The 13,983-nt window shown below is 34.8% G+C and overlaps 2 protein-coding genes across 2 annotated transcripts; both read right to left on the bottom strand.

Moving 5' to 3' along the window:
- Positions 1–1,478: 1,478 nt before the first annotated feature.
- Positions 1,479–4,034, bottom strand: LOC147273742 (O-fucosyltransferase family protein). The gene is made up of 2 exons (XM_086227577.1): positions 3,454–4,034; positions 1,479–2,951 (listed from the first exon to the last, which is right to left on the bottom strand). The coding sequence occupies exons 1-2, from the start codon at positions 3,876–3,878 to the stop codon at positions 1,901–1,903; spliced, it is 1,476 nt and encodes a 491-aa protein (XP_086083703.1). The 5' UTR covers positions 3,879–4,034; the 3' UTR covers positions 1,479–1,900.
- Positions 4,035–5,029: 995 nt separating this feature from the next.
- On the bottom strand, positions 5,030–10,294 carry LOC147273741 (myb-like transcription factor family protein). The gene is made up of 3 exons (XM_086257344.1): positions 9,753–10,294; positions 6,318–6,526; positions 5,030–5,905 (listed from the first exon to the last, which is right to left on the bottom strand). Exons 1-3 carry the CDS (start codon positions 10,033–10,035, stop codon positions 5,405–5,407), a joined length of 993 nt encoding a protein of 330 aa, XP_086113470.1. The 5' UTR covers positions 10,036–10,294; the 3' UTR covers positions 5,030–5,404.
- Positions 10,295–13,983: the final 3,689 nt, after the last annotated feature.

Here is a 13,983-nt window from a genome sequence, read left to right as displayed (position 1 = left end):
ATATGTCTACCTTGGTGCTTAATTTGCCTCGATCTTGAGCTTTATTCAGTGTTTTGAAATACTAATTGTCATCAATTATGTGACGTTTTCTATCTTTTACGAGTATGTGACTGCCGTGTGGCTATTTATAAGGAGCATTTTAGTCGTGGTAGAAGACCCTTTAATAGATTAAGATCTAATATTTGGCAATTTGTGGCTAATACAAATTAGGTATTGTGATTTTCTTCATATAATTGGGTGATTATAAAGAATAATTGATTGTAAACATAAGCATTTCCTTCTAAAATGCCATGACCGTGGGCACAATACATACCTCACTTACATTACCTTTTTATTCACCAATATATACCTCACATTACCTTATTATGCACCAAATTCCTTAACAACTTCCCAATAAACTTGTTGGTGCTGAGTTTTTTTTTTTTTGGTTTCTTTTTCCAAACAATGGGCAGTCTTTGAGGTGTACATTGGACCAGGCCAGCCTGAGTCTGGCATGGGCACTACCCGTTTAAAGTTGGCCCGACCCATCATTAAATGAGTCGGGCCAAGCTTGGTCCGTACTTATGGGCCGGGTCAGATCAAAGTTTTATATCCCATTAAGCCGGCCCGTTTATATTAGTTTCTCAATTATTTTTTAAAAATTTAAAGACTAACTTTTAGTTCCATAAATAAAAATATTTCCAAAAAACTAAATACAATTATATATTCAATTACAAATTTATTTCTTATTAATTGCAATTTTATAAAAATTTATATTGACATTGTTAATTAATTTTTAAAATTAAGTAATTAATTTATTAAATAAAAATAAAATAAATTAATCGACCCGACACGACCCTTTATAAGATGGGCCATGGGTCGAGCTGGACTTAAGTTTTAAAATAATTAAACCGGACCGAATTGGCCCAACCCAATTATTAAATAGGCCGGCCTGAATACGATACAAAGCACGAATGAGCCGATTTTAAACGGGCCTGCCGTTGTACACCTCTAGTCTTTGGTTGTGCATGAGTTCAATAAACCCAATTGAATGAAGACAATCCTCAATTCGTATTACTACTAAATCCCCAAATGCTCACACCTAATTGAAATAATCAACCCTCATCCCACTAAAGGGTTTTCTATGGTCTGCTGTGAATGAAATGCTCATAAAAAAATGGCCACACAAACACAATTGAAAGAAATCATCACACAACCAGCGGGCAGGGGCATTTGAAAGCACAAAATGAAATTCATGGGCAAAGGGAGTTAATTTTTCAGTTTGGGAGCAATGTAGACTCAGCTAAAATTCAAGGTGCAGCAATATTTTAGCCTAAGATGAAGATCAAGCATTAGTATTAATTGAAAAAAATAAAAAAGGTTAGAAGAAGAACTTGGCACTTTGAAGTTAATTTACAATAATGTTGCAACAAAATGTATACAAAGATTCATATAAAAATGTTGAAGTATATTAGAGAACTTTTTTTTGGCCAAAAAAGTATATTAGAGAACTTCAAATGTGCATCTAACCAGTCAGTATTTAAGGCATTTCCACGCACGCACCATTAAATGTGGAAACACATGCCAAAAGAACAAAGTTATCGACTCCACACTAAGCAACAATGGGTGTGATGATAACCACTCTTTTTCTTTCCTTCTCTGAATTCAACTCTGTTCTAACAAACCACATCCTTTCCAGCTGCCAACTTCCTGCCTAGATTTTCGAGACCAAGCCTGGTGGTGCCAATGATTTATGATTTATGATTCAGGAAGCGGGCTCAGATTGTTCAAGCTTGCATAGTGGAAGAAAACTAGAAAAGGACCCCCTTCAGGCATACCATAATTTGTTTTCATATACTGATACACATTCAGTGAATTAGAATTTATCATGTCGAAAGGCATTTGACAATGTAATCAGAAATTAGCTAGAACATGCACCAAACTTCCTCATGAGCTCTATACTATCTGCAATAGTTGATCCCGCAGTCCCAACAAATCCAAGAGAAGCACAACTGCAAACAGTTTGCTCTACGTATAGAAGAACATCAGGTGTTCCTGGAGGACAATCCTTCTTAATCTGAGCAGTTCCATCATGACTCTTTGGAACAGACCCAAACTTCAAGCCATGACCTGCATCCATGATTCTTTTAGCAGTTTGTATTATCAACTCATCTCTTTCTTTTAGAAAAAACAGTTTAAACTGACGCGAAGCTCCAGCCAAATCCCCCAAGTAACTTCCAGTCCAATTACTTTCAGGAAGATCAGTCATCACAAAGATATGAATTGGAAGAGGGCTCTGCGACAATGCGTCCACTTTTTTCTTAAACTCTTGAAAAGTAGCTTTCCGATGATTCTTGAACTGTCCATCTAACAATCTAAGCTGTGCACAAAGAAAAGGAGCCTTTATGGTATCAAAAGCAAACTTCTTTCCAGCACTCATAATTTCAGGAACAAATGGAAGAAATTCAATCTTCTCTATCAGAGTTCCTATCCTTTTATATCTTGGAGCTTCATGGATATTAATGTACAGCTCCGAACCTTTGTAAGGAGCAGTGAAAAGGCTTCCAAATGCCAGCACAGTAGCTGATTCAGCTTCAGAACCGGGTCCAAGAGTCTTATATACATCTCGGTGTTTCCTAACATAAAAAATTTTCTTCTTCTTGAGTTTTTCATCAGGTTGGAAAGAATCTAATGCCCCATCCTCATTACCATTTTGGTATGTCCAAACAGTAGTTCTGCAGTCTTCATTAACAGCATATAAACACTTTGCATTACCTTTGAGCCCACTTAGTAGAGATCCACATTGCTTTAGTCTATCAAACAAAGAGGCTTGTGTATCCAACTTATTGTAGCAAGCAAAATCTACGTTCACATTGCACCATAAGGATATAAAAACCCTGAAATCTATGACTCGAACTAAAGAAGAAGAAACCAATGATGACATATCAACAATGTCCGCCATGGAAACATACCTGAAACAGAGATAAAGATAGTTGGGTATTATGTAAAAATATACGAGAATGGAGTTATTGTATATTTTAAACATGGCATTTAAGGTCATTCTGCTTTTTGAGAAAACTTGTTTGAGAAGAAATTACATGAATTTTTGGAGTCTCAACAATCTCTACTCAGCTGAGCTGATTAGACTGGCCCAGTAGGGGTGAGTATTCCAACAATTTTCTCACTTACCCAGACGAGGGGTTAAATAAAAACGACAGTTGTTGGTACTATTAACATAGAAACTAAAACAAAGCCAACTTGTTATAAACCCACATGTCAATCCTACCAAACATCAAAGCAGAAAAGAATCCTACCAAAAAATCCAATCCATTTCCAGCATTTTTATACCAACCAAACAATGGGTGAAGCAAAAACCACAAGTTGGTGCCATTAGCATGAAAAACTAAAACAACCCAATAAAACCCACATTCCAATTCAACCAAACTTGAAAGAAACCAAGGAAAGGCCGCATACCTCCCACTGGAAATGAGGTCAATCACATGATCCCAGACCGAAATTCTGATCTGATTGGGCTCGGAAACCCGAAACTTGGGGCAGCTACCAAGGGCAACGGCATGGTGATCGAGAACGGGAGGGACAACCAAGGTCCGGTTGAGAATGGCGGCCATGAGAATGGCGTTCTTGAACTCCATGAGCTGGTTGCTGAAGCCACTGTGGGGAGCGTACCAGAGGAAGTTTTCTCGTCGTGCAGGGGAGGGGCATTTTGGGGAATCGGAGAGTCGGGTGTTGAGCAGTAGGGAAGTGGGAGTGAGAGAGAAGAAGTAGGAGAGAAAGAGGAGGAGGGAGAAGAGGAGGGTCAGATAGAGGAGTGGGGACCTGTTAAAGGGTCGTTTTTTGGTAGGCCATGGTTTCGGTCTGTTTCTTGTGAGAAGGTTCATGCCGCTCTCTCTCTCTCTCTCTCTCTCTCTCTCTCTCTCTCTCTCTCTCTGTATTTTTGTGATTGATTCTGGGATCTGAGGAGGAGGAGGAAGAGGAACGGGTCTGGTCTGACAGTGTTTACTGTTTACGCATAAAGGGGATTTTGAGAAATTTCTTAAACAAGAATGGGTTAGTAAATTAATACAAAATTAATCACTTTTTTTAATTCACAAGACCATGTAATTTTATAATTGAAATTATTTATTTTTTAAGATCCACTTCAAAAATTATTTGATTATAATAACTATTTATATATTTTTATTGAAAATAATATTCATTTATTTATTTGATCATGACTAAATAATTTTTAATTTGGTTAATTTTTTATAATAATAATCTTTGAAGTGGATCTTATAAAATAAACGATTTGAATTATATTATTAATCATGTGATGGGTTTAAAAGAGTGATTAACTTTGTATTAATTTGCTAACTATTTAATTTTAGAGTATTCATATTTCTTAATATTTAGAGAAATACCACTATACTCATTATACTCATTTCTTAGTTCGTTGTTCATGCTTCATTCAATTAATCCAATGATCCAATAGTTTGAAATTCATACACATGTTTGCATCACATGTAGTGACCGCATAATTTTGATAGATGAGGAACTTTGCACAAAATAGTACATCTCTTTTTTCTGGCCAGCAAAACAGTACATATCTTTAAACATTGAGCAATCTAGTGCTATTTTGAGTGATCCTATCAATTTTTCGTCGAGCATTCGAATAACAATTACACAAGCGTAAGCTCAACTTAAAATTAGACTTAAAAATATATTAGTACTGGATTTTTCTTTTCTAAAATTATTTAGACCAAGAAATCGAGTATTCATTTTCGGAGAAAAAAAAAATGATATGCAATTCAATAGATTATTTTGAGTCTTCGATTAACATTGTAATTGAAACAAAAGAGTTTACACGCCCATATTTATAATCATAAATTATTAAACCAATCAATTATGATTTTCCATGACATGGTGTATATGTAACCTCACACACCTCTGAAGTGCAGCCACAATTTGTTAAGTTTGTTTTTCTGTATATGATTTTCCACAGCCCAGAGTAACTGTGTAAGAACCTAGAAAATACTCCAAAATTTTCAAAAAGTAAAAAAAAAAGAATCATCTTGAATCCTTCTGACAAAGTAGATATTCAAATTTATTCATATTACAAGTGAATTACTATTCTAGAGGTAAGAGGGTTACTTGACTTTAGAATGTCTACATGATCAACACTAGGAGAAAAAAACAAAAAACAAAAACAAAGAGTTCGAGACAAAGACAAGATGTCAAAGATTTAAATAATTTTGACAAAAGATGGTACAGCCTAATAACTAAGAACCACATTATAGACTAAAATTAAAAACAAAAAGACATTATTAAGGTGATCTTGCAAAGAGATATGAACTCAAACCCATACCAGCCTGCACATTTCTAGTCTTGTATTAACAGTAACCTGTAAATTCCACGGCAAGGCTACCCACTAAACTGCATGGATTGGGCTACCACCTGAATTCATGTTTGAACTGCCAGAGCCTGGATTTGCATGGAAAGCTGACTGCCTAGAGGACCCTTCAACCAGTTTTAGTGAAAGCGAGGAGGAACCAGCAAGACCCTTAGGCTCTCCTAAACTCAGTTTCGACATGCCTACTAGTTCATCAACATTAATTGGGCTCTTTGAATGTACTGCCCTTGGTTTGAGAACCTCATGTTTATCCTCCTTAGTGGGCTCAGTGCTGTATCCAGGCCACAATGGAAAAGGAATTGGGAAAGGTGAGAAATATGCCGGATATATTATTGGGTAACATGACTGTGAGCTATCAGGCATTGGAGGGGCAGGTTCTCCATCTGAGTTGGTAGAATCCATTGATTCACATTCTTCATCCAAAGCAGGAGGAGCAGGCAATGGGTTGCTGCTTTGAGTTTCAGCTTGTGGATGGTTTTCAGGTAAGAAGTCCAGTGTTTCCATTGGCGCATCAACTGACTGTAGAAATATTATCAGAGCAAAGCATATATAATGATATTGCATCAACCAGAAAAACAAAAGAAATCAGAATCTAAATAGAGATCTCAAATAGGAATCATGCTATACCATCAAAGCATATTTAAACTATGGCCCTAGTTTATAACCAGACAAATACTGCACCCAAGATTCAGACAGAAGTGAAGGTTGTAAATAAAAGAAAAAGAGACAAAGAAGGACCAGGTATGTTAAATTTTTACACATGCAAGGGACATGACTTTTTAACCAACCAGAATACCTAGTCAATACAAATTGGAGAGCACATCAAATTGTTAACCATGAGAAAAAGAAGCTCGATGCAGGAAAAATTTCATATTTGTGCCTGTATGTGGGAACATGTGCATTCTGGTTATGGGACAGAGAAGATACTTACATCATCTGGTATAATATCAAACAGGCTGGAACGTCTTTTTCTCCTTGATACATTAGTCTGCCTAATGAAATATTTCTGAGCATGGCTAGCCACTTGAGTAGGTGTTCTCGTTACAACATAATTGCGAGCGATTCCACGCCAATCACCTTTGCCAAGCTTCTGGAGTCCAAGTAAAAACATCCTATGTTCCTCTTCAGTCCATGGAGTGCCTACAGAAAAGAAAAAAGAAAAAAAAAATTTATAATACTAAGACAAAGGCAAGAGTGCAAGAATAGTACAATGCCTTATACCATGTTCCTGAGGTTCTCTTCAAAAATTATAGTTCTAATAATGAGATGAAAAATATAAGCTACTAATCAATAAATCTTGTGTAATGTAGCACGTCTGTCAAGATTTATGTCCAATAAAACGTTAAAGGACACACTGGACATAGCTGACGTGGCATTTTTTAATGACATGGACACCAAGTTCATGCTATGTGGCCAGAAAACAACAAAAAAATTCAAAAACTTTTAAAAATACAAAATTTAAATTAAACAAAAAAACCAATAAAATTTGAGAACACCCCGAAGATTCCCCCATACACCCAGCATCCTCCCATTGTATCATTAAAAATGTCACATCAGCTATGTCCAGCGTAGCATTTAACATTTTTTTGGACGGAAATCTTGATGGACGGGCTATATTGTAAGTTTTCGTTAGTTCATGTATGAATCGAAATTTTTTTTTTGTTCGTGGACCAACTTGAAATACCCCCTATAGTTGGGGATGTATATGTACTTGAGCCATATAATTATAATAGTAAACAAATAAATAAGTCATTCCAAATCTAATCACTAAATGTATTGACTTAATCCAAATTTTATAAATGGCTTAAAAATTAAAAGAATTTCATGGGAAGTGATAGTTTGGATCTAAACTTTAAATTTACCAAAACAACTTAATACTTTGTTGATTTAATGCTCTAGCCAATATATGTAGATAGGCCATGAATGTCGATCTTAAGAACAAATAGGAGAAATTTATAAAAGGAACCTAATGAAATGAGCAATGTTTTTAGAGGTGTTTTTGAAGTGTGCTAGTGCAAAGCAATACCCAAACACCTGAAGTGTTTGGGTATTTAGCAATTGTTTCCAAAGGCAATCACTTTTTATGCAAGGTATATGCCTCTTCGGTATAAGGCATGCTTGGGCACACCTTTACCCCATAGGCATGTGCCTATAGGGCTAAAACACACACACATACACACACACACACACACACACACTCATTGTTTTGGGCATTGTGTTTGAGAAAATAAAATCACATAAACCCAACCTTAGCATGGTTGGTTACCCACAGATTTGCCAACCTTTGTACTTGCCCAAAACCCAACATTATCATCTCCATTGTTGGCAACCAACTATAATTCTGCTTTAAGTACCATCATCGATCATCCAACTCTCTGAAATTCTTTTTTTTTTTTTTTTTTTTCCATCTCTTCGATTCCTTTTTTTTTTAAACGTCTCTATAACAATGCTGGCAAAGCATGAGTTCATCGGCCTTGACTATATATGTGATAGCTTTGGTAGAGGTGAGTTCAAGGTTGAGTTCATTGGCTTTTCTATGTGTGTGACAATATGCAGCTAGTTCCGGTTAAGTTATACCTTAAAACCATGAGTAAAAAGGATGATAGTGATATTATTTTGGATGATGAGGACGAGTGGAATAAATGAAGTGACTATATTTTGGGATTGATTATTGAAAGATAATTAATCCTTTTTTCAACTCTTTTATATATTAATATTACTTTAAATTATAAATTATTTTGCCCTACAAAGCTTACGCCTCCTTTACACCTTCACCCTTTGCTCTTCGAATTCGAAAACACAGGAACCAAAACTAAGGAACTTAACCTAAGTTTTTCCCAAGACATAGTGGGCATGCACAATACAAAGCACTTCATAAGGTCATTTTTGTAGAAGCCTAAGCTTAATTGGCCCAGCATACTTATTTTCTTTTATAAGGCTTTTCAGTAGTATCATAAAAAAAAGTTTTTGCCTTGATTTGCAAAAACATATTTTCTAACGCATCAGCCAAAATCTAATGAACCCTTCATCATTCATTAAAAAGATGATTTAATATCTCTGCTCTACTTCCAATCAATCTAAATTGGAACATTGTTGCTCTAACTATAATGCAAAGAACAATTGAACATCAATTTTATCACCCAATGAAAGCATGAATGAACATGACACATAAGAATAGTTTAAAAGAAAGAGTTCCCTTATTATCTGATGTAAATAATTGCATCTTTCAAGAAAAGCAGTAGATATCCTTTGACAGGCAATCATATAACCACCACCCAAATACTCAATGAAACACTGATCCAGACCATATGATCCGAAATCCCTAGAAAAGGGTATTGTGCTGTATCTGAAAGTTACATTGCATTTCAATTGACCTTTCATACTGAATGAGGACGACCCGTGAGATGGTTTGAACACTTAAATAAAATCCAGAATATCTATTATAAGGAAGCCCGACATTACTCAATCCCTTAAACTCAACGATAAATTCAAGTACCGAACTTACTTGTTTTAACTTCTTAAAATTAATCAGATAATGTAATGTTAGCACCCTTGTAGTTAGTCAAAGTCAAACTTCAAAGCTTTTTTTAAAAAAACAAAAAAACAAAAAAGTAAGATCCTCTGCTTATGCTTGTGCTGCTATTATGTTTGCGTCCCAAATGATATCGTTTCAGGTTTAAGGTTAAGTATTTTGGATTTAGGGTTTCATAACTAGAGTTTATATTAAAAAATTCATTAAAAACAAGGTTGAACAAACATCGTCTAGGGTATAAGTACAATATCAGCACTAGATCCATGCTTTTTTCCTTTTCTTGAAACATAGTTATTTTATTTATTTGAACTAAACTATTCAAGCCTAGATTTGGATTTAGGGTTGTTCTTGTTGCAAATCGTTTGTTCATCCTCTTCCTTTACACTTAATTTGGGATCGAATCCATTCCAATTTTTTCTCCTTTACTTATTAACTACCATAGTACCACCAACAGAAAATCAAAATTCAGATTATGCTAATTTACAAATCACCGAAAAACACTAACCTTAACACCCCCAAATTCAAACAACTATCAAACAGTAAACTCCGAGACTATAGTTACAGTAATAGCACCAATAATCAAACAAAAACAAACATAATATTTAGAACACTCATTAATTATCCCCTCAAAAATAGAATCATTTTTTTTTCTCAAATCTCATTGAATTTCACCTCTAATTCCTCACGCAACTAACCAAGAAATGACCCAAACATATCAAATAAGTATCCAAACATAAACACATAAAACCCAAATTACTCAAAAATCCAAACTTGAACAAAACGAAATGCAAACAATTAAATCAGCTAAAAACAAAAGACAAGAAAAAACAGCACCTTTTTTACGTTCACGGCAGCTGGAAGACGATCCGGGCACGAAGTCCTCAGAGGCGTACCCGTCGGCGGCGGCAGAGTGATCGGCAGTGGCGTCACCAGGGGAACCCGGATTGTTGGGGTGGAGACCCGAACCCGACCCGGCATAGTGAGTGAGATTGCCCATGCTAGCGCTCTTGCGGATGGAGCCGTCGGTGAGGCGGACGCCGAAGAGCTTGACCCCGCGGTTGGGGCACGTCCGAGAGTTGTGGCCATTGTGGCTGCAATGCGAGCACCGGCGCGTCATGAGGATGTGAAACTGGGAATCGGATCGGACGAGTTGGGTTGGTGGGATCGGAGGATCCGAATTACATGATCCGAGACGAGAGCGTGTGTGTTGGGTTGGAGTTTCTGCGTGTTTGGCGGTTTGTTTTGGGTTGTAATAAACTTTGTTTGTTTTTTGGTGGCTCGGAGTCGGACCCTTGGACCTTGGGTTTAGCAGCAGAGCGGGGAGAGAGAGAGAGAGAGACAAAGAACAAGTAGATTAGCAGAACACTATCCATATATCGTGGCGTGGATAAAGAGGAGAGACTATTCGGTGTTTCGCAGGGTGATTTTCGGGTCCTTATTTATTATACCATATTAGCATCTATCATCTCAATGGTTACTATCAAATTCAATGGTTGTATTTCCAATTTTGGTACCCGGGAAAAATAAAAGTTAGAAATGGTAATTTTTAACAACACTGTGATAATATTATTCAAATTCGACATGAAGTTAATGGATTTAAATTGATTATTTTTTAATACAAGCACAAATATGACATGATATATTAAACATGAATAATAAATAGATCAGATTATATCATAAGATATATAAATCAACACAAACAAGACACGATTAAAAAAAAGTTGGTATAAGTCTATAAGATTGAGCCATTTGACAGGATTATAAACAAGTCAGGTTAATGTTAACTAGTGTTGAGTGTGAACACAAATGATACAACACGACTCGTTAACACGAATTGCCACCCCTAACCATCTCCACATCAAAAAACGTATGGTATCAATTGTTGTATCAAATATGATATTGAAAAATGAAAGATAAATTTTGAGCAACTGTGACAAATAATATATAATTACTGTTTAATTGAATTTGTAATTTCTAAAATTGGTAAGTGATTGACTCATTGTATTTGATCTGACCATTGCTTCCAATACATGCTCACTAGTGAACAAAATTTGCCCCTTAGGTGAATCATGAATGGGACTGTGGAAATGGGAAATGGTCGGGTATTTTTGAATTTTTATGAGGCCAAAGCCAAAGCCAAAGTTAGTAAGTTGCCAAACTGTTCTTTTAACGTGGACAGTGCTTTTGCGTCATCACTTCACGTGAAAATCAATGAAGGACTAATCGATTGCCTATATTATCAATGAATCTGCCTTCATTGATTTTGAAAAAAAAAATAATAATAGTCGTTGCAAAGTTGCAAACTCAACAAAGACTATTTTTTAAAATTGAAGCGGTTAATTAGAATTAAGAAAAAAAAAAGTAATTATTAAATTTGTATCGGATCATCTCTAATGAGAGGTTTATTTTTTATTTTTTGGCCACTTAATGAGAGGTTTATTTAGAGTACTGGTTTTATTTACAATTTGGTACCCCAAATAGGCAAATAGAACCTCTCCATTAGAATAACTTCAAAGGAATTTCTATCATTCCGGATATTAAATGGGATACCAAATATGAAAATGGTACCCAAATGAGAGCTTCACATTGTGAATAATGAAATGTGGCTTTAGGATATTCTATCTTCATGTTTTATTCCCACTTCTTATAAGAAGGCTACTACATTAGCCAAAAAAAAAAAAAACGCTACTACTTTTTTACTTAATTTCATCGGATTATTGTAATTTTACATGGGTAATCATCTTCATGTAATTATTGGCATATCAATTAAGAATAAGTGTTTTTAAACTTACAAGAGATCGAAAATACATTTACAACTCATCTCATATTCATCATTTATCACCGAACTCACTAAGTTACCATATATCATTAAGCGGAGGACACGGAATATTTACAAAGAGGAAGCAAGAAACAAGCTAACACAATTTTCTTGAAAAGTCTAGCATTACATGCTCTTACTTGTTTTTTCTCGATCTCTCTTTTATCTTTTCTGTTTCTTCCTGTCGTTGTTTATGGCTTTTGAGTAAGGTAGTTGGCAATTTGCCCCACCGACCTTGACATTCTATATGTATTAATATTATATTTATATAAATTATAGATAAGTTTCTTCTGGCTAGTTTGACACATCAACATGGAAGGCTTCTGAAGTTATCTCTTTGTCAGTTCATGAGCTCCATCTTGTATGTTTTCTTGACATTCTTGTCATATTCAGTATTCGGTAGTTTTAGTGGCCCAAAAATAAAGTATTCGGTAGTTTAACTTTTAGCAGCACTTGTTCTTGTAGTGACTCTCAGGTAAGAGACCCACAAATTTGTATACACAAGGAGTTAAAATATAACGCTTTAGCAAATATCTCAAAAATAATAATAATAATAATAATAATAATATAATAATAACAACGTAAAAGAAAGTTTGTTATGTTATGTGGCTTTTTACAGTAGTGCTAGATATACCACATTTTTATACCATAATTTCATACCACCTTATGTGGCAACTTACATGGCATTCATACATTGGATACTAAAAAATAAAAATAAAAAGAAAAACTCTGTTCAATAAAGTAATGACACGTGAGATGGTATAAGAATGTGGTATAAGAAATGTGGTAAGTATAGCATTATTCGGCTTTTTAATACCTTTGTTTAGCATGCTTATGTTATATCGTGTAAATCAGAATGATTAGTTAGATAAAAGTGATGATTTGGTATCCAAATTGTCATAGTTTGAGTGGGAGTGCTGAATTTTCTTACCCGTTTTGGTTTTGTAAAGTTCAATTATGAAAAACTAGTCTAAAACCCTTTAAATACTTAAAGTTGAAAAATTGATGAAATTTTGACCAAAAGGTTAAAAAGTGTATCGATTTTTACTTAACGTAATCAAATTCTAAGAATTTTATGTTCATAAAATTCATCAATCTCGGTCAATATTTAAAAATACTAAGAAATGAAAATGTTTTTAGTTAACCAACAAAAAATTTGTTTAAAGGAGTATGGTCATCGTTATTACAAAGTTAAAACTTCTGCACCAAAAAAAAAAACTTAAAACTTAAAACTAGAGAATAAAATAGAAAACTCAACTCTTTATTTACCACGAATGTAAAACCTTGTGGGAAAAGTAAATCAAAGAAATGCTAAAACGGGAAAAGGAGATAAAAGATTCAGATTCAGATATGCCGTACACGTGGAAGGCATATTCTTGCGTGTATGCTATCGTATCGTACAAAGAAGATTAAAAAAGCTCATCCACCTTATCCAAAACCCATCATAATCTCACAGATAATATCTCTAGCCTTTAAAGAAAAAAAGAAAAAACTTGTGGAGCCCACTTAATCTGAAATTTTTAATCAACGGCTACGATCTGCCGCAATGTATGAAATCCTGTATAGTGTATAGATTTCTTTTTCTTTTTTGTCTAAATTTGATTATTTGAAATCACTTAAGTTAATATTTTATATGGATGATGATTTTCACCCTCCAATTTGTACGTTTGCACTCTTTTTCTTGTTTTTATGCTTTGATAATTGAACAAATAATGGAAGAAAAATAACATAGTGGAGTGCAAGTGTACAAAATATAAGTATGAAACTCGCTACTTTTCATGGCCAAAAAAAACAAAACTCGCTACTTTTTATATTACTTAAAAGTTAAAACCATAGCTGAATATATCATCTTTGACCTTAAAAGTTGACACATGTCCAAAAATCTTGGAAAAAATCTACCAAACTGCAAGCTGCAAGCTGCCAAGCTCTACCAAAGCTTGATCCACCCACTTATCCTTTTTATAGGCTACTAAACAAACCTCTCAAAATTCCTCAATTCCTAAATAGTGAGACACAGAAGAATAGTAAAAGTTCAGCAATGAAGAAAAGGAAGCGTCCTTTGCCTCACAAAACATGGAGGGTAGGATTTTAGGCATGAAATAATAGTGAAAGGACTTTTCCTTTCAATTATCTGCCGTTTGGTTCAAGTTTTAAAAGCCTCAAAATGAGAAATTAATTTCATTCTCATGTTTGGTAAATACATGAAAGGAAAATGATTTCTTGACCCAAAGGTAATAATTTCTCTTA

The sequence above is a fragment of the Dryas octopetala genome, chromosome 9 (assembly GCF_963921425.1).
Source record: "Dryas octopetala chromosome 9, drDryOcto1.1, whole genome shotgun sequence".
NCBI lineage: Eukaryota > Viridiplantae > Streptophyta > Magnoliopsida > Rosales > Rosaceae > Dryas > Dryas octopetala.
This window is presented reverse-complemented; position numbering and strand designations above follow the sequence as displayed.